The following is a 21,401-nucleotide window of genomic DNA, read 5'->3' as shown; positions in this document are numbered from 1 at the left end:
ATCCTTTGTACATTGTAAAGAATCAGGTTAACTACACTTTAATTATTAATGCACACTCAATAAAATAAATTAGGATATTTGAGTACAACAGTAAAATACGAAACGAAATAATGTACAGTTGTTGACTAAATAAAACTGTCAACTGTGTAACTTTGAAGAATTTTTTTTATTTTTTTGAATTTCACACAAAGTTACAAGAAGACTATCTGCACTATCTGTCCTTAATTTAATAGTGTAAGGCTAGAGGGAAAGTAGCAAGTCATCACCACCACATTTTGGGCTACTCTTTTACCAACAAATAGTGGGATTGACCATCACATTATAACACCCCCACAGCAGAAAGGGTGAGCATGTTTGGTGCAACGGGATTGAATCAGTGACCCTCAAATTACAAGTTGAACGGCTCAACCCACCTGCCTATGCTGGACCTAACTTCAAACAAATGGCAAAATAAAACTAGTTGAAAGAAAAGTAATGATAATGCATAGGAACAAGTAAAAACTGTTTGCTGGCTGGAAGAAGTAATATTAGTGTTTAATACATACAATACCATACATTTCAACAATCATTTAGTTAGACAGCACTCATTACATTTCAAATACCAAATCACTGTTATGTGCTCAAATAACTTGAAACTGACATTACTATTTTTGTCATTTTATAATAAAAGCACCATGGGTCAATGTAAAAAAAAAAAAAATTGGCAAGAATGGTTTTTACATTGCCATGGAGCCTGCTAAGTAACCACAGTGTACATATATTGATGGAATTATATAAATTTTCACATTTATGCAGCAAGTCAATTTGATAGAATAATGTGTTTCTCAGATTTTTAATTTAATTTAAAATTGAACTAAATAAAGCTGATACAATGATTGTTCAATAAAATCTACAGGGTAATTATATATTAAAGGCTTGACAAATCTGGTATAATTTCCGATAAGAGACAAAACTTACGTATTCAACAGAGGTGTGTCAAATCCCCTCATTATCCACCACACTTTGTATTTTATAGCGAACCTGAAAAATGCTTTAGAAAAGTCACCTTTTCCTTCAGCTACCTCTGTTACACTTTTGCGAATTCTGTCTAGAATAAGCTGGAACAAAATAAGAAGTAAGAAAGTGTGCATGTGTGTACAAACACATATACAAATAAACTATGTTTCAACAGTGAATTCAATAAATTCTTGCAAGTAAAAGCAACAGTTGAAAAACAATCATTAACTATAAAAACATTTGTTTGTCTGAATGTTTGTCCAACATTCTTCTCATCAGCATAAAATACAGTATACAAGATACACAAAAGAATTTCCTATAAAAGACTTTCTAAAAATGACCATTTTTCATGAAATTAAAAACATTTAGATTTGTTAATAATTTAAGTAAATAAACTAAATCTATACATCATATATTCTGATTTGTTTTATTAATTATTTTTGGAAGAAGCACAAAATTTAAAATTTAAAATAAATACTCTTAAACCAGCTTACTCTTATAATTTAAAAATGTGTAGAATAATAATTAAATCATTTTATAAAAAGTGCACAGGTATTGAAAGAGGCCTGGGTTTTAGGCTGGCACATCAATAATGAAATGAAAGTTTCAAACTTATTTTATACAGTATATCTTGACAAAATATTCAAATTCATATGTTTGAATATAAATATAACATTTAGAACAAGAAATGATGAACCTTGGGTTACCACTTCTGGCACGCAAAAATATGGTCAACAAACTATATTTACAAGAGAATGTTAAGTTTCAGATGAAAACTAGGAATATTTAATTTTGACACTCCATAAATTTACATTGACAGTAAATACACTCACCATATACATACTGAGACAAAGTTAAAGCCTATGAACAAGTCATAAAATTACAAATTTCATACTAAGAAATACAGTTCTTTATGACTACTGATTATGCTTGGTATTGTCAAATGAATGAGCTACTATATGTATTATTAAAGTATTTCTTCTTATCAAACAGGTTTATTTTTTAATTAGTGGCTGCAGTATTAAAAGCAGATGGCAATATAATAACCACTTATAAACATTTGCTTTAAATCAAGGAACGAGCAAATAAAAATAACAATACTTATAAACCTGTTTTTAATAGAATGCTACAAATAGAATTTAACTCTTAGACTACTGGATACCACAAAGTTAAGATGAATGTGAAAAGACAGGATGAACAAAAGGTTTATTAACAGCAAATATAAAATTAAATCTAATTGACTATTTTAACTAATTAAAACTACATTACATGGGTCAACACATTTATAACTTTAAAAAATTAACATATCCAAAATTATTATAAATCCATCAAATCAACTGTTTGAGAGTCAAAATAAAGTTAGTTAAAAAAAATCAATAAGATATGTAGTCTAAACACTTGTTATAAGTTAACTCATTAACACAAATATACAATATCTCTAACACAACTGCACTTTCAAACACCACAAACCGTCAACAATTAAAAGAACAAAATTTAAAATCCCCCTAACTGTTCTTTCATATTTGTATTTTAGACATTTAAACAAAATTACTGTAAATTAGTTATTTAAATCCTGAACTGGTTTCACTAAAAAACTATATAAGCCATATGTAGCACTGACCAACCTCAAGTCTGAGAATAAAACCAGAAATAATCAGAAGCTGCTCCATGTTTATTTATTCAAAACATTTTGCTTGAAGAAAATTAACCTGTTCAAAAACTAGTAAACTATACACTTAAATTCATGAAAAGCAACAACTGTGCAATAAAAATATTACACTTGATAAAAGATAAAGTTAGGAAAAAAGTAAAAACCAAAAAAAAAATCTTCAATTCATAAGATGGTAAAAATATCTAATTGTTATTTAATTTTATAAATTCACACAGTAGATTATTAAAATAACATGATAACTTCACTCATACACAACCAAAAAACAGTATTCTACTCACAGGAACAGCCAATATGATTGTCGGTTTAAGAAGTGACGCGTCTCCTTTACATCCAGATTTGATTGCTGTAGACTAAAGATAAAAATTTTTTACATCAGAAGTAGAGAGAGAACATACAGTACCACAGTATTACACAAAGATAATTTTGTCAGAGAGAAATAGATTAGCTGAAGTTATATACACATCTAGAAAACAATATTACATAGGAAAACCTGTAAATATGGTTCCCATACCTTGTACAGAACAGTTTTTTTGTTCAACATACATTTCATTTCTCTGAATATTTGATATATACTTACAATTTACATAAACTATAACATTTTTAACTGCAGAACATTAATGATATGGTGTTTAATAAGGATAACACAAGCTGCATGGCCCACTGTTTCAGCACAGTGCCACAATTATTAATCCAAACCTGTGAAGCTGAAAACTCTCATCTTTACCTCTAATTTTTATTATTTTCTATACCAAGCATCTCATTTATTACTTGAAAAACAGTAAATTTTTCTTAACATATTACTTAGATATCTGATTCACTGAATTACAGATTATTAAGTAGAGATAATGTAATTAGTTATTCAGCAGTACAAGATCACCTGTTTACACAAATATTCACAGATAACAAACAGCAATATATTTTAAGAAACCATTAAACCTGCTATATTATTAGTAACTGTTAATAAAACATTAATTACTTTAGTATTTAATTAAACTGTTTCTCCATAACTTGCTGTTACTGTTATTAAACATCGTCATCCATATTTTGTTTTATACAGGTTTGTTTTTTTTCCCTTAAATGTCACTGCTGATATTCTAGTTATCTTGTAGAGATATACCAATTAATGACTCCTGCCCAAATTGTACTATGCATCGTAATGCCATATAACACTAAATAATGTATATTTTGTTTCATAAAAAATTAAAACAAATTTACTGACAAGTTATTTTATATAATTATTTCTAATAATTAACTGAGTGAGCACAAATAAAGATATAGAAATTAGAAAAACATCACAAAACCTGTGCCATATTTGACAAAAATAACCAAACATTTTGTTTTTCTGTACAGACATATTTCACATCTTCCCTGCACAAATATCATAATAGTAAATTATACCAAAGATATATTTTCCTTTTATGACTGGAAATGCTACATAAAAGTACTAATATCCATAAGATCTAAACAGTCTACTTTATGGAACCAGCCTATCTTTAGGTAGAAACAAAATGAAACAATTTTGGAAGATGTGACAAAGCCTTGTCTAGAACCCTTACACTGCTAACAATGGAACCTAGCTACTGTTTAGGTAACCTATTACACTTTCCATTGTGACAATTAACATTAAACAAAAATAAAGATGAAAACAAAACAATATTTACATACAGAATAAACATACTGACATGCCAGATGTGCTAGAATTAACCTATATGCAATTCTTTTTGGCATTAAAGATAATTTACTTTTTCATTGTTCATATCCTAGAAGGTATTAATGAATCATAATGAATTCACTATTTGCTGTTTTATTTTTGTAAAATTAATTCACTGAAATATTGATTAGACAATATATTTTCAAATGCTCACACACCAAACGAGGAATCAGAAATATTTTTCAATTCTAAAGAACACTTAAGTACCAAATTATCAAAAAAACAAACAAAAATAGGGCAAGACCATATGATTTAAATCAAAACGGTGCAGCTTCAGAGGGATTACGACAGGAAAATATTTATTTTTTCATACATTTTTAAAATGACTAATTATAATGCTATGTGAAAAATAACATGCTTACATGAAAATTACTGGAGATACGTTTCAATAATTTTAACAGATAGATATGCAATTTAAGCGATATACCACGTGTACTTTAACGTAATTCTTTCAGACCAGTTGAGCAAAACAGTATATATATTATAGGCATAAATATTTTTAATCCCTCCAGTATAGAAAAAAAAAAGTGTACGAGCCTATTTTTTCACGCACACACACACAAAACTATTGAAATAACTTAATGGTAAACTTCTAAAGATGGCAAAAATGTAGCATTCATTTATTAACTTATTACAATAACAGAAAGCTGGAACTTACTTTATCTGTCATCGTGTGTGGTGAAGAGTAGCCTATTGGAACACCCTTTGCCAAGAAAAAATTCTCTGAAATATATAGAAACATATTAAGTTATTTAAAGATAAAGTAAGAATACAATAAAATACAAGAAGGATTGAGAACTTCTAATGGTAATTACATGTGTAATTCTGATACTGGGTACTTAAAATTAACACTAATTTTTAACAATAAACTCAATTACTGTATTACTGCTGCTGTTGCCCATTTCTGTGCAAAGCCTCAAAATGGGCTATCTTGCACTCCAATAAGAGGATTCAAATCCCAGATTTTAGTACTACACATCTGTAAACTTACTATTAACCAAAAGCAGAATACTTTTTATTGTGAAGTATTTAAATTCTCCGTTTCCACAGGATGCATATATTCTAGCTTGAGGGAATGTCAACTGCTGTATCTAATAGTCATGGTATTTTTAATATTATTCTGTTGTCTACTTGCATGGCTAAATACACTAAAAAAACAAGTTATGTCACCAAATCCAGTCAACTTTCATAGTTTTTATAATTCCATCATGAATACAGCAATTGAAAATTATTCTGTTAACTATTTTATAGACCAGATTTATTAAAAATAAAGTCAATCCTGATTATTAAACTTTTAAAACACAATTAGATTGCATATTTCTTCTATTGAGAAAATATTTTGTTTATTCAGTGTTAGAAAATAGTCAACTTTCATAGTTTTTATAATTCCATCATGAATACAGCAATTGAAAATTATTCTGTTAACTATTTTATAGACCAGATTTATTAAAAATAAAGTCAATCCTGATTATTAAACTTTAAAAAAAAAAAAGATTGCATATTTCTTCTATTGAGAAAATATTTTGTTTATTCAGTGTTAGAAAATACTCCATACAATTTATCATAGTTAATTTATCAATTTTTTAAAGGTGGATATTAGAAAAATTATAACTTATTTAAAAAAACAAACAAACTGGAATAACTGTTTTTCAAATGATTAATTTGATATATATAAGTGCATGAAATTGATGTCAAGTTGCAAAACTGCTTCTGTCTCAACTGGCATAATGCATAAACTATAATGCTATGTATTTAACCTATAAACTACTATTATAGTCATCTAACAACTTACTGCAAATTGCTATTATTGTTAATTGACAATATATTTATGGTTTCCCATCATTCTTTGACAAAAATAAAAACAAAAATCACTAAAATGAAGGTTTGTGTATCTATTTATTTATTCATATGTTCCAAGCAACCACAGAAGCCTGTTTCAAGTTGAGTTGAAAAAAAAAACTCACCCCTAGCTACCACTGCCCAGTTACTAAGACTTTACATGAATATAGTGATGAAGAAAACTTTCTGAATGATTCTGCCCCAGAATTCATTGTTTAAAAGGTGGTAGAAAAAAGGGTTGTGTATTTAATGGATATGGAATTGTCATGCAAAGTGGAGAATATACTGCTCATGTGGATGCTGGGGATTTGGTATTACCCCACATGGTCCTAAATGACGTAACCTAGCCACTATCCAGCCCAGACACTTTGTCACAACTCCAAAATTCCAGATCTCAACATTCTTAAATGTGCAACATCTCACTGATTCCCATGGTATCAAACTAAAAAGTAAAATCAAAAGCATTCTACAATCAACTTATATCCAAGTCAGTCTAAGAATAATCATCAAACCAAACAAATGAATATGCAATTTTGTCCTGTTTAAAGACAAAATACCTCCTTCAAAAAAATGTTGCTGATAGTATACTAATGTGTGCATTCTCACTGCAGCCAAGTCTATTCTGAGTCAATGACTCAGACCTTAATCACCAGAACCAAGTAGCATGTGTATAATAGCTCTTTCAATAACTCTAGCATCTACTACAATCTAAACAAAGAATTGATGAAAAACTGAACAGTGGACACTTCAACATAATAGTCAGCAAAAGAAAAATGGATATAAAGGAAAAGGAAAACACTCCTAATTTGTAAGCTAAGTTGAACAATCAACTACATACTTCACTTGATCTTAAACTATAATCAACTCATCATACAACAAATACATCAAGAATAAGTGGAATGAAATTCATGATTTTTAGAAGCTGGTCAAATATGAATCACTTGTTTCATTCAAAGGTTGTGTCAGTTGCAAACAATACATTTCCAGTAAACATCATCATTTTGGCCTAATGTTACTCATGCTTTGAGACTGGGAAACAGGAATGGTTACAGACATGATCTTACACCCAGACATTCCCAAAGAAAGACCTGTTTGGACTGTCAGGTGCTGTGGTTAAAACAATGATGAACAAGTTTTTTGGAGTGAAATCATATTTTATACCTAGACAACTGGTACACACCACCTTTTCTGTCAATATCTCTTTGACAATAACACTGTTTGTGGTACAGTATGGGCAAAGAAAAAATTATGATAGATTTCTCTGCACATAATTGACTAACAGATGGTGAACTGCAGATACATACAGAAGGCTGACAATAAAATGGTATGATAAGAAAGATCTGTACATGTTGATGACAGTAGCAAAGTTCACTTCACTATTAACATAATAATTATGAAGCCAGATGTAGTGACTGATTATACACAGAAAATGCAGTTAGGGGACAGTCACACATGATGATATGATCAGTAAAATATACACAAAAGTATATCAGATGTACAGGACACTTCATTTGGTGGACATCTACATGATCAATGTCCATAACTTGTACCAAACCTATTGAAAACACACAAAAAATGTATCTGCATGAATTCAGTCATAATGTGGTGTACTAGTCTCTGGAACACTATGGAACTCCTGTGGCTACTGACCAAAATTGTAGAAACTCCCACATAAACCTGACAAGCAGGCTCTATGATACGAACACAATCAGATATCGCTATGTAGCACATAAACCAGTTATTACGTTCAAGAAAAGTGCCGGTAACAGTGTCAGGTCTGCATGCATAATGTCTACCACAAGTGGAAGTAAAAGCTCACTACATACATGTGCAAGGAGTGTGAAGTGCCACTGTGTGTTGTAGAATGTTTTAAAGACCATCACACCCTAATAAAATACTGAAAACATTGAAAATTGAAAGCATAAATAGTGTATAATAGTAAAATGTAAATTGTATACCAAAATATAAATTAATAAATAGAATTTATTCCATCAAAGTGTAAATGATTTTTAGCTGTTTTCATGGTAATAAATGCTAATAAAGTGCACAAAAAACTAAGTATACTGTAAATTATGGTGTTCAAGTACATCCACGAACATTTCAAAGATGTAAACAAGCATTACACACCCGTTATGATATATAATCCCCATGATTGAAGTGGAAGAAAGGTAGTTCTGAACTTTCTGCAACTAAGCTGTGGAAGCAACTTTACAAGCATGATTTAAAAACATGAGTACAACATTTATACTTACATTTCTGTAAAACATTTTAATGTAATTTTTTGTGAGTATCAAATGACATTTTAAACTAATGCAAAAACAATATATAAAAATATAAACTGCAATCAGAGTACACTAAAGAATTTCTGTGTTTGTATAAAATAAAAGTATGGAATTAATTATATTAGTCGTAAAGTTATTCTGTCCTTCAACAAAGACAATTTTTTCAACCATAGTTGCAAAACAAATTACACCAAATATTGTATTTTGCAACTACAAAAAAATAAATTTTACATGTATCTCCATAAAAACACATAAAGACATTCTTTTTTCAATAATTATGTTATATTCCAGCAATTATGTAAAAAAAAAAAAAAAGAGAGAGAGAGTCTTTAGTGTTCAATATTTTCAACCTGAATGTCATCACATGCAGCATGCAATTTGAAATGTCACATGCATACTATAAACTAGTAAAAACAACAGGCTCAAAACTTTAAAATGTTCTAGTATGCTTGCTGACATTAACTACTATTGATATGTAAATATATATTTTGACTGTATTTCTAGTGTTCAAAAGTATAATTTAAGTTTGTAAAAAAAACAAGTCATTATTACATTATTAGAAAAGTAAACTAAGATATATTTCAGATAGATGAATCTAACCTAAAACATCAAATCAAGATCACTGTTAGTGAAAGTTATTCATTAATGATGTAGTTGAAATCTGTAGTGATAGTATATACTTTAATACATACATAAAAATGATAAAATGTTGAAAGGTCAAAAACAAACAAACATTCTTTGATCTTCAGTAACAGCTACAACACTGAAACTTTTAACAAAATAATACATCACTACAAACTGCTGTTTTAACTTATATTCCATCCAACCTCATTTATCACAAATTAACCACCAATAGCTAGATATTTTCACTCAGTTCAAAGTTGAAAAAAAAAAGACATGTTTGTCTCAAAAATGGTACATCATTTCAAAAAATAAAACAGTCTATTATGAAAATATGAGAACTAAAAAACTTAAGAAATATCTTACCAGCAGCTAACTCGAATACATGTGCTAATGGGAGATATGCCATAAAGAGTTCATTGTTTCTGTAAAAGAAATAATGAATTCTACAGTATAAAACAGGAAAAATAACTAGTGTTAACCCTACAATTTGTAAACATTCAAATCACCCTATACCACTAAATCAGCTTACCCTATATTTCTTTAAATGACAAGAAAACTGAATAACATAATCTCAAGGTTTATTTTATATCACAAATGCATTTATTTAACAACACACTTCATGACATGGTTAGGAGTTCACAGTTAATAATTACAATAATAAAGTTGGTCTGATAGCATTTATCAATCCACCTATTTAACTATATGCTTCAAGGCATATTCAGGAATTTGCAACTTAAAATTAGAACACACTAACAGATAAATTAACCCCACATTTATGTTCTGTTTATACTTTGGTATATATTAGCTCAAATAAGTGGTTTCATTTAATGATAAATGTTCTACAAATTTGAGAGTCATAATGAGAAATCTTTATAGGTATGTACACAAAACATGATATCAAGTATTATTCCATACTGGCAGAAATGCCCACAATGTATGGCTCCTTGTGCTATTAATTATTAATCATAATATTCAAACCTCATTGAAAAAAAGTTTAGAAAAGTGAACATTTCCTAAAAAGATTTTTCTGGAAAGTACTGCACAGAAAAAGTGTTTGGATTGTACTGATAACAACTGTAATGTTTTTTATATAATAAAAGATGTATACCTTTAATGAAAAAAAAAGGTTTTTTGAGAACTATTTACAAATTATATCAATAAAGTTGTAATCAAATCCCCACATACAGTCCTATTGAAAGTCGTATTCTTGTTGTGATAAGAATACTTTTATTTAAAATCATATTCTCTGATAAAGAAATGGTTGATGTTGTTGTATGTACCATAATTATTTTTCTAAGTGTCTGAGTCTTGAGTACCCAAAGTACGAATTTTTTATGGATTTTTGTTTGTGATTAGACTCGATCACATACACATGTACACACTTCACAATGTCCATTATACTACAATTACAGCATTTTCAAAATTGTAGGGTGTACACCCTGGAGGACAAACTGCTGGAAAGGGCAGATCCTTTTGTTGAGAGAGCCCAAAAATAATGACAAAAGAAACAAGAATTAGAGATGACAGTAACATAAAAAAAATAAAAGTCAATCACTGTGTGATCAAAACATTTCCTGTTGCTGCTACTCACTCCTTATAAACATTTTTTTTCATTTTAAAAATAAATTAAAAAGAGGCAAAGAAAATATCAGTTTTTGCTGTTATCACTTGTGAATATTATTTTAATGTGAATGGGGTTACATAACAAAACACTGAGTCAGGTGGTGCCCACTATTTAAAATTTAGAAAACACTGTCACTGAATTGAATATTTTTAGAGGTTCATAAGTAGGCATAAATATCACTACATTTGTCAATAATAAAATACATCATTCAAACATGTCAAAACAAACAAGTGATTCAACAGAGAGACTACTGATATGTGATTATCTGTATTATAAAGCAATTAGTGATAAAAAGCTGTTAATTACCATGCACAGTATACTTCACAACTGCTTTATCTTAAAATTTTTAGGATTCTATTTCTATCAAAACTTATTTAAGGATTAAAAAAATCAGATGTTTTTAATAAATAGAGCAACTTGACCTTTAACCAAAGGATGACTGAAGAAAAATTGACATTTTCTGCTCTACATGTAGCTAGTTTCTTACACTCCTTGCAAGTATGAAACACCAGTGATGTGAGAATGTCTGAGTGTACAACAACAGGAAATATTACTGTGAAAGTTTTACTTACTTTATCTGTTTATAATATACATTTTAGTGTTAATATTGGATTATTATTACACTCTCAGTTGATAAACAATTTTTTGTTGATGTGATGAACTGCTGCAAAAGTAAAGTATGTGAGAAAATTTAGGAGGCATAACAGATGTTTGGAAACAAAAAGTAATGTTGAAGATTAATAATGAGGAAAACATTCCATTGATTTATACATACATTAACAAAGCAGAAATTGATGTCAAACTTTGTTAGCTTTTGTTTATATAAATGACAAATGGTGCATTACATCTGTACATAGATACAGAAAATCTATATGGCAGCCTGACAGGGCATCGTAATTACCCTGATTACATCTTTTGGGCTGAGTGGACTGTCTGATCAATGTAGGGTGTTTGCTGTACTCTTAATTCACTCAGGAGAAAGTAAAAAAACTTCCACACCATTTTAAAAAAGTATCAAAATAAAAAATACACAAAAAACAATCAATTTATAAAAACATTACACAACCACTATAATTTAGACATGACATTCATGCACAAGCCAAAAGAAAAGTATCAAACACCAAGCACAATTATGCTTAGTGCTCTTAATAGCAACTAGTTAAGATGAATCACAAAACAGTAAACCTAACAATCCATACATTTTGGGAAGATAGACCCATCTAAGGCAGTATAGATTAGCTTTTGTATGTTTTTAATTCACTTGTCAGATTTAATATCATTTATACACCCTTTTTATATTAGTTACTTTATTCAGCAATGTAGCTAAAGTTGTTAAAATAAAATATTTTATTTAATTAAATACCACACATATTTTAGTATAATGTATAACAGCACACAATCTTATAAAGTTATGCGACTTTCTTTCAGAAGCTTATGTTTAGTACATTTAATCAGAATACGAACATAATCTAATTGCAAAAAAACAAAGTCTTCTTACGAAAATCCAGCTGTCACAGTTGCAAAGCCATTTGCTGTGGCGACAACGTTACTGTGGGTGATCATCACACCTAATGAAATAACAAGTACATTAAATGGAATTGTCAAGCCCATTACAACATTCCATCATATCTATGCTCTACAGTAATCATTAGGTTAATTATACTTATTACATAAACTTGTATATAAATAACTTACTTAAATGATTATTTCATCCATTACTTTGTCTGTACAATTGTTTTTAGTTGATTTCTACTAAATACTTGGGCAACAATAATTTCACAAGACCAATCCACAAGATTAAAAAATTTGCCAGTTAAGTTTGGATGCTATAAAAACTGCATTTAATACTTTTACCAATATATTCTTTATCAGATCATCCATATTTTTTGAGGCAATTAATGATTTTTGCATCAGACTAAAAGTATTAATAACTAACAACTTTAACAAAATTTTACTGCCAAAAAATACTAAAATGGCAAACTTATTTTTGATTATAAATACAAATATTGAATTATTTAGAAGACTTACAATCAACAATGATGTTAAAAACTTTAATACTTGAATTAAATAGAATTTCACAGGGTTTGTTATTAAGTAAACCTGGGCAAGGCAAGTGTGCAAGATGCTATTTCTTAGTAGGTGACAGTATGCCAACTAAACATCCCATGACTGAAGGTAAATTAGTTTTTAAAAAGTTTATTTTTTGGGTTTTTTTAAGTTGCAGATACTACAGTTGATCTTAACCAGATCACTACCAGCTACTAACTTGCTGCATTGTCAACACAACTCTTGCTATATTTTGTTCCAAAAATAAAACTAGTGGATGAAATTGTTTGAAAATTCATAACTTTCATCACTGTATGTAGTTTAAGAAACATAACACCAGTTACTACTAATATAACTAGTTATTTTGCATCACCGTATTTTATCACCTTGGAAACTTACTTCAGAAAATGATATTTATAAAAATATGATCACAATATTTATATTGGTTCCAGATTTGAGCTTCTTACTCTCTACGTTTTAGTAAATTATTTTAAAAATTCTTAATAACTTATTGTACATAAAATGCAAATTTTGTCTACTTTTATATTTTTAATAATCAACTACTTTCCTTTATGGTTTCAAGTAATATACAAGACAATAAATAATATTTCAAAATAAACCTAAACAATAAACGAGTGTGTTTATTTTTAAATAGCATGTCACATTTAAATGATAAGCATTTTAATCTTTTTCCATAGTTTTATGTTCCATTTATGTTTTATTGCAGCCATACTTTTGTTTATTGTATCAAAAAAAAACATGAAAGTGAACTTGGTACACTTGCTGTGTACTATCACATCTGTTGTGGGTCACTCTCATTCAGTCAAGTGCAGTCATGTTTCAACATTACTACAGATATAATAGTAAGATTAGTCCTGGTCACATTCTTCTCATTATAAACAAGATTTAAAGTTCAAAACTTAAACACTTCACTGTATTGATACACCACCTATGAGAATGTCACAGCTTCCAGTGTGTTATTAAGATGAATGTGTCTAGACTATTTCACAACCAACATACAAGTTTTATTGTTGTTACTTGTACACTGAGTTTTAAAACCTTTACAAAATATAAGAATAAGCTTTATATATCAGACAGTTTCAATTATAATGTAACAACAACAGAAGTGTGGATCTTACTACAAAGTAAAGATAGTATGAAGGAAGGAAGAATAAAGTTCTTACATGGTACTAGTAATATGTACAAATCACACAAGGTTATACTGAATCATATTTTTATTATGAACTAAATATAAAATTATACTAAATTACTGAACTTAAAACTGCTAATTTAAATGCAAAATAATATAAAAAATCACAAATTCCTTTTGTTTAAAGTGTTAAGTCTAATCCACGTGAAGATCATGTACTTACCACACAAAAGATCTTAAACCCCAACATTCATGGATCAACTTCTTTCACAAAAAAATCTTTTATGAATTACTTTTTCAATATAATGACTAATATGGATAAATATAAACATATGGCATGATTTAAGTTACTATAGAAAAATAATAAAAGTCACAAAGATCAGATGCAATTTTTTCCAGAAGCAAATCTTCTAAGGTTTATAAAGAAAAGTACAATTGGCCACTAAATATAACCTGTACATAAAATGGAAATTACTATAATAAGCACCACCCACTTGTATATTACAAAATCCTAAGAACAATGTTTTGTTGTACTTTACCCATAATCTTATTATTTATCAAATGTGAAATACAGCAACTGTAAAAACATGGTACTGAAAATGATACCTTCAATTAGGAATTGTTTTAAAGTTTAGCATGCCCAGATGTTGTTTTATAAAGAAAACAAACTAGAAAAATGTTTAGATACTAATCACAGATGACAGAACCAGCACTAAAATGCAAGGAAACACTGTAAAAAAAAAATGTTGAAAATAAATTTTCCTTAGAGGGCACTTATTTATAGTCTAAAACATATTTTGGGATTTTATTTTATATTAAATTTCTCTTCAAACTTCATTGAATAATACAATTTAGTATAAATAACTGAATGTTAGTTACTATTTACAAAAATAAAACTTGAAACATTAAAATACATATACATACTCCAAAATTAGTATATATACTATATATCTCCAATATAAAATTTGTACCTTGATATTATGTCATTGTGTTACTGTAGTTCCTTCTTTAATTTTTACAGATTTTGTGCATTAATTTTATAACTGTTTATCAACAAAGATTTAGTCAGACCTGACCTAACACTTCAGTTAATGGTATTTCTTGTTCTGTATCTATTTTCATTAGCCCTATTTTACTAGTGATATTATCCATAAAAAAAGAGGACATTTTAAGCAAGTTGTCACTTTGTAATAAATAAACAAATGTTAAAAAATATTTTACTTATTTGACAAAAGGCAGCAGCAGAATATTATTGAAATATGTTTACCTTTAGGAACACCAGTTGAACCACTTGTGTACATGATAATGGCAATGTCGTCTGGTCCAGGAACTTCTCCTGTTAGTTCTGAAGTAGTCACATTTTTATTTTATTTTTATCTAATAGGATCAGAGCAGTATACTGTGGAGTTGAAATGGCTTGATTCAAAATATAATGAAACTTTTCAAAAACGTAACTTATACATGAGAAAAATATTTAACGATAAACTCAAAGTGAACCAGTAAAAAATGGCTACATTATTTTAGTAGTTAAAAACCTAACTCAAACACTTCTCACACGATGAGAGGTTTAAAGGCACAAAGGAGAGTAAAGATAATATTGAACTTTTTCAAATTAAGTTATTTTGAGTCTTACAAATTAACCAATTTAATTCCTAACTCCTTCAATGATTACAAAATCATATTTTCTGGTGTGTTTATTTGGAATAGGCAATTGTACTCTCATTACTATGTAATCATTTTTTATCTGAAATTCATGAATTTTTTTAATCTGATTTATTTATTAAGTTTTACTACCAATATTTTAAAGAAATCTAGCTATTTTTGAGAGACTGTTGAAACAAAAATAGACAAATCAAAAATAATTATAAATATAAAACATTAATCCATAATAAAAATATAAAATTAAACTGAAATCTAATAAACTAAAGTGATTTTTAGTAGCATTATAGCTTTAGGATTATATTAGCCAGAAGTAAATTAAAGAACTGTGTATATATTCATCTGCATGATTACTGTAAACATTGTGATGATGTACATGTTGGGTACAACTTTCAAATTCAAGTTTTAATGGCAATACAATGGCATTCTATAGACAATAGAACAAATCTCACAGTTAAGGCAAATCACACAAAATTATATGAAGGAGAAAATTCCCAAGAACAAACAATATCAATTTTCCTAAATAACTAATACATCTTCAACTTGGAAGCTTAAAAATACAATAAGAACTACAGTCCAGCTTACCTTTACATCTATTCTTCAATGAACAAAACACCTAAATGTAACTCTTATATCAAATTATTTATAAAATTTAACACACCTGGATCAGCTTTATGGCCAAGCTCTTCAATCTCTGAGAAAGGTCGTATGTTTACTGAACTTGGAAACCCATTCAGATCTGGATCCTCAAGTGCTTCCATGTAGATAATATGATTAACTGATGGCATTTCATCAATAACTTTCTGTGAATGAAGAAGACTACATGGATATTGTATTTGTTAATAATATTAGAATAAGTAATCTCAAACAGTTTACAACTGTTAAACCTTTCAGGAGAAAGTTAAACTATAGTGCATACTTTTAGTGTTAAAGCTCTATGATGATTAAGAAACACATGACATATATCCTGAATAAATGTGTTTTTTTATAGCAAAGCCACATTGACCTATGTACTGTGTCCACTGAAGAGAAGCAAACTCATGATTTTAGGGTTGTTATTCCACAGAGTTACTGCTGTCCCACCAAGGGACCATCCTAAAGAAATAAACTTTCTTTACCTGTAATTTCAATTATTGAAAATTCCTTCAGATTAATCTTAGTGAAAAAAACAGTTATAGTACCATTTAATAACATGATCTCTGAAACCTTTAACTGTTATTGTTAAAAAACAAAAGGAACTGCAAAATTATTTGTTTAAAAACTTGCAATGTCTCATTATATATTCATATAAATTACAGTCGAGAACTAACATACTCACAGGCAATCATAAAATATATCTAATTAAAATGAACTCAGTCCTATTCAACATTGGCATCCAGTTGATGAGTAAATCTAATTTCTGCAACTTTTATCCTCTTTCATTTATTATGACCATACTGCCCTTTAACTTCAGTTCTACCAACATGTCTTTGAATGATTTTTGATAACTAATTCAGATCAAATATTCATATCTCTGTCTTCTTCTGCCTGTATCTGGACTTTACTATGATTTGTTTTATTTTCAATAGCGCTTGTTAAGTGTTGATTCATTACACCAACTACAATATTAAATAATTGTTTCTAAAATACAAATTACTTATAGTTCACAATAATTTACTCGTCATGTAGCATGCCCTAGGAGGTAGAAGATTCTTTACCCTTTAGAATTTATTTACTAAAATTTAAAAAATGCTTTTCTTGCAATCTTATTAAATTAGAAAAAAAATATTTTACAGTATTATTACTTCATCTAATCAAAAACCCATCATTCTTACATCATAAATGCTCCCATTGAATAAAGATAGCTTTTTCAGATAATTTTCAGCCATGGTATATCAGCTCATAGAATGACTCCAAAATCATCTGTCTTTTACCAAGTATAAACGTTTAGCTCACAGTTCCATCACTTGTTGACATATAATTACAGTTCTCAACTCGGTAAGTCAAACCCTATTGACTCATGTCACTGACTACTTCCAATGTTTCAGAGAATAATTTTTTCTAATTCTGCCTGAAATAATTTCAATTTGAAAACATGCTGGTAGAGATTTTTATGAATAATTAAATCAAATTAGATATGCATGTGTCCCATGTTTGGTATTACTGATACACAAAAACATGTAATATATAAAACTAAAATCTGTGTTTGTCCACACCTTCAGCCCACCATAACAGTAGATCTATACAGATGTGGAATCACCATACTTAGGTTTAATGTTGCAACATCACATTAGAAATGAATATAAACCTTGTAACCTAAGTGCTTTCTAAAGATCCATATTTTGAAAGAACTCAGGTTATAAGGTTTTTTATTCATTTCCATCAAGACTTCTTGAACCTATATGATTTTCTAACATGTGACATCACATTCATAGTGTCACTAAAAACTTTGTGATAATATAATTTTTTCCACTGGCAAGGATAGCCCCAGGGGTGTGCAATTTACCTGTTGCACAAGATATTCTGTCTTTCTCAAATTTAAATTATTGCTCTATTATACTAACTTCAATTTAACCATTATATAGAGGTTATCACTAATAGCACAGTTTCTAAAAATTACTACATTTGTACCTTTAGTCTATTCAGTAGTTCTTGGGAGGTAATGATATGTGTAGCTTCCGTTTCATTAACTCCATGAATAATTCCATCCTCTCCAAGTGTAGAGTATAATGTAACAACTATTAATAAAAGAAAAAAAGCAGCATTTAATTTAATCCAGCTATTAATATATCTAAACAGATGCACTTCTCTTTTACCATTAAATGGGCCTTGAAATATTATAGCAAACTCTCTCTCTCTCTCTCTCTCTATGATACCTTAGTTACAACCTTAATTAAACGTATATAATTATTGCACAATTTGCACTATAGGAAATTTAGTATTGAATTCTTGCTGAATTTTAAACTTAATGGCTTAACAAAACAAAATTTACAATCATGAACTGAAGAGGAAATATTATAATAAAAAAAAAAAAAGTGTTTTTTTTCCTGTAATAATTGTACTCCTAAATAAGTGTATGAATATTGATATCTATGTCAGTAAAACTAAACATTAAACAGTTATAAACACTTTCAGAGTAAGTGGATAGCATACAAAACAATATAAAAACCCAGATTCATAAAAGTAGTTACTGCTCCAATATATAATGTGCTTACAAATATGGTACCACCACACTGGTTTACAAATTTAGTTTTTATTCTAGTATTCAAAGTGAGTAAACTACAATGACAGTACAAATAATCTGCTTCATAAAATTGGTTGCTATTTCAATATTCAACATAATGAATGGTAGACAGAAAATAATATAGTTATCCTGCTTGATAAACTAATCAAGTTACAATAATGTAAATATTCCAATGAAAAAATATCTTGCCATTTATTCCACAGAATGACAAGTCAACAAAGATTTTATGTGAACGTTGGGATAGGTTACAAATCTCTGTCTGTGTGTGTGTTTTCCTTATAGCAAAGCCACATCGGGCTATCTGCTGAGTCCACCGAGGGGAATCAAACCCCTGATTTTAGCATTGTAAATCTGTAGACTTACTGCTGTACCAGCAGGAAACTTCTTGAAGTATATGGCAAGTTAACAACAAGATATGAATAGACTAAATAATAAAGCAATTATTTCTCATGTACCTCCTTTTAACTGTGGTATAAGAATAATTTCTTTTACTCTTCCTTAGAGAATTATGTCTAACTTGTAATAGCATGATTTTGTTATTACTTTGTAACTTAAAAGTACTTCACTTTTATCTAGATATATACATTATAATACAGTGTTCAAAGTATAACTTAATACCCAACATTAATATGTTGGTAATAAATGTACCAGGATAAAACCCACCTTTTGAAACATCGCAGGAGCTTTAGAATTTTGAAACAGTTAAAAGTTGTGTAAAATGTGCCTCAAACTTATTTTTCATTCATAAAATATGCAAAGAAATTTCATTAAAAAAATATGTTGTTGCATAATGAGAAAAGCATTTCCAATTAAACATAGCCAGATAACAGTGCATACTATTTAATACCATATACATTTTATTTGTGTGGGTTTCAATTTAAAAGAATAATTTTGTGTACTGTTCAAATCATTACACCAACTTCTATTCTAGAAAGTTGAGAAAGAGTAATAGTTATTTTTTTCATAAAAAAGTGTTAAGATATAAAAAAATACAAACAAGGCCTAAACATTTTTTAACATGATGTAAAGTTCTAAATCTTAATAATGATAAATTATAGGTAGAGTAATTTAACCACACAGCTTAGAGACACATTTATTATATATTCAAAAATCTTGAACTGTTTTATGGCTGAACTTTATTTCAAAGAGTTGAAAACACACACACACATGAATGTCCATTCATAGAACATCTCAATTTCTATTTAACAGTACAATGTAAATCACGTGTAGTTTTTTCTTTCTTGTTTCTAGCCAATAAAATCTTCCCTTCTTTTCAATAAAACAGTTTAATAAATGTATATGTACCTGGAATGTTGAATCGAAGGCAAGCTTGTGCTGTTATCATCCATTCCACTCGTGTTTCAGCAAAAATAACTACATTTTGCCTGGGCCTAATTCCAACTGCCATAAGTCCTTTACCTGTGAGCTCCACCTTTTTGTCAGCTTCTTCATAAGTCATCCACTTATAAACTCCTAGAATTAACTGTGTGAACATTTGTTGCCAGTATTTATGATCAGTATATTACACAAAAGAAGCTTAGGTATACAAAATAAATTATCACAGATCATATACAAAGAAAATGAAATCTAATTACAAGAAATTTTGAAAATTGCTTGTCTGCACTCAACATAAAAACTTGTGTCATTTTATCACAGAAAGGAAATAAATTAGTAATTCTTTCATTTCAAGAATGATGTTTCAAAAAACAACATTCAGAACTTCAGTCAGAAACGTCTTTATTTCAGTCTTTTCAGCAACACAAGTTTTATTTGCTTTCTTTCACAGCATTGCTCAGAACGTATCAAGAAAAATCTGATAACATCAAAAATACAAGGCATTTTATTCATTCCAGTATGATTGTAAACACTTATAATTCAGATACATTAACTGCACTATTTTGATTGAATCCCAGTTTAAGTCTCTCAATCAATAGATGTTGCACAGTCCCCATTTACCTTTGGAAGGATCCTAGATTGTTCTTTACTTACAGGTTCATTACATGCCTTGAGTGCATATTTCTTAAAGCTGAAAACTAACACAAATCTAGAATTTTCATGTTCTTATATGTAAACTATTAATCTCCTAATGATGGATCCATAATAATCCCTAGAACATTTATATCCATGGTGTCACATTAGAAGTTTCAATTAGGTATTCATTCTGTTTACCCAATGAAATGCTCTAATCTGCAAACAGACTTGAAAACTTATCTCAATTCGAGTTGAAGGTATACATGTTGGAAATTTGAATAACTGGCTTCTAATCAAAATAGTCTCTTTTCCCAAATAAGAAAATATTTTGTTCAGTAACTTTCCTATTAGATTGTGTAAAAAGGTTTATTGTTTAAACAGTCTCAAATAAACACAATTTTTTTTACATCCCATTCTTATTTCATTATAGCAAACATTTGAAATTAACTTTTTAATCATAACTAGTATTTTTTTACCTAACACTTTAAACATATCAATATTGAACACAGAAGTTTACACAAAGAACTAAAACCCAAACCATATCCAGCTCTCCAAGACCTTTCTGTTTACTGTTACACACTTCTACCCCTTATTCCATATACCA

The 21,401-nt window shown here is 28.8% G+C and overlaps 1 protein-coding gene across 6 annotated transcripts in view; it reads right to left on the bottom strand.

The window, feature by feature from the left end:
* The window catches only part of LOC143240275 (fatty acid CoA ligase Acsl3-like), a 67,160-nt gene that overhangs the window by 8,769 nt on the left and 36,990 nt on the right, over positions 1 to 21,401 (bottom strand). For all 6 annotated transcript variants that reach the window (XM_076482461.1, XM_076482462.1, XM_076482459.1 and 3 more), the window contains 9 exons: positions 20,132 to 20,309; positions 18,214 to 18,320; positions 16,265 to 16,406; positions 15,212 to 15,289; positions 12,247 to 12,316; positions 9,488 to 9,546; positions 5,038 to 5,102; positions 2,947 to 3,018; positions 958 to 1,097 (listed from right to left, as the gene is read on the bottom strand). In XM_076482461.1, the coding sequence (XP_076338576.1) occupies positions 958 to 1,097; positions 2,947 to 3,018; positions 5,038 to 5,102; positions 9,488 to 9,546; positions 12,247 to 12,316; positions 15,212 to 15,289; positions 16,265 to 16,406; positions 18,214 to 18,320; positions 20,132 to 20,309 (911 nt within the window). The remainder of the gene's footprint in view (positions 1 to 957; positions 1,098 to 2,946; positions 3,019 to 5,037; positions 5,103 to 9,487; positions 9,547 to 12,246; positions 12,317 to 15,211; positions 15,290 to 16,264; positions 16,407 to 18,213; positions 18,321 to 20,131; positions 20,310 to 21,401) is intronic.

The sequence above is a fragment of the Tachypleus tridentatus genome, chromosome 13 (assembly GCF_004210375.1).
Source record: "Tachypleus tridentatus isolate NWPU-2018 chromosome 13, ASM421037v1, whole genome shotgun sequence".
Classification (NCBI taxonomy): Eukaryota; Metazoa; Arthropoda; class Merostomata; order Xiphosura; family Limulidae; genus Tachypleus; species Tachypleus tridentatus.
Note: the sequence above shows the minus strand (reverse complement) of the source record. Positions and strands in the feature narration are given on the sequence as shown.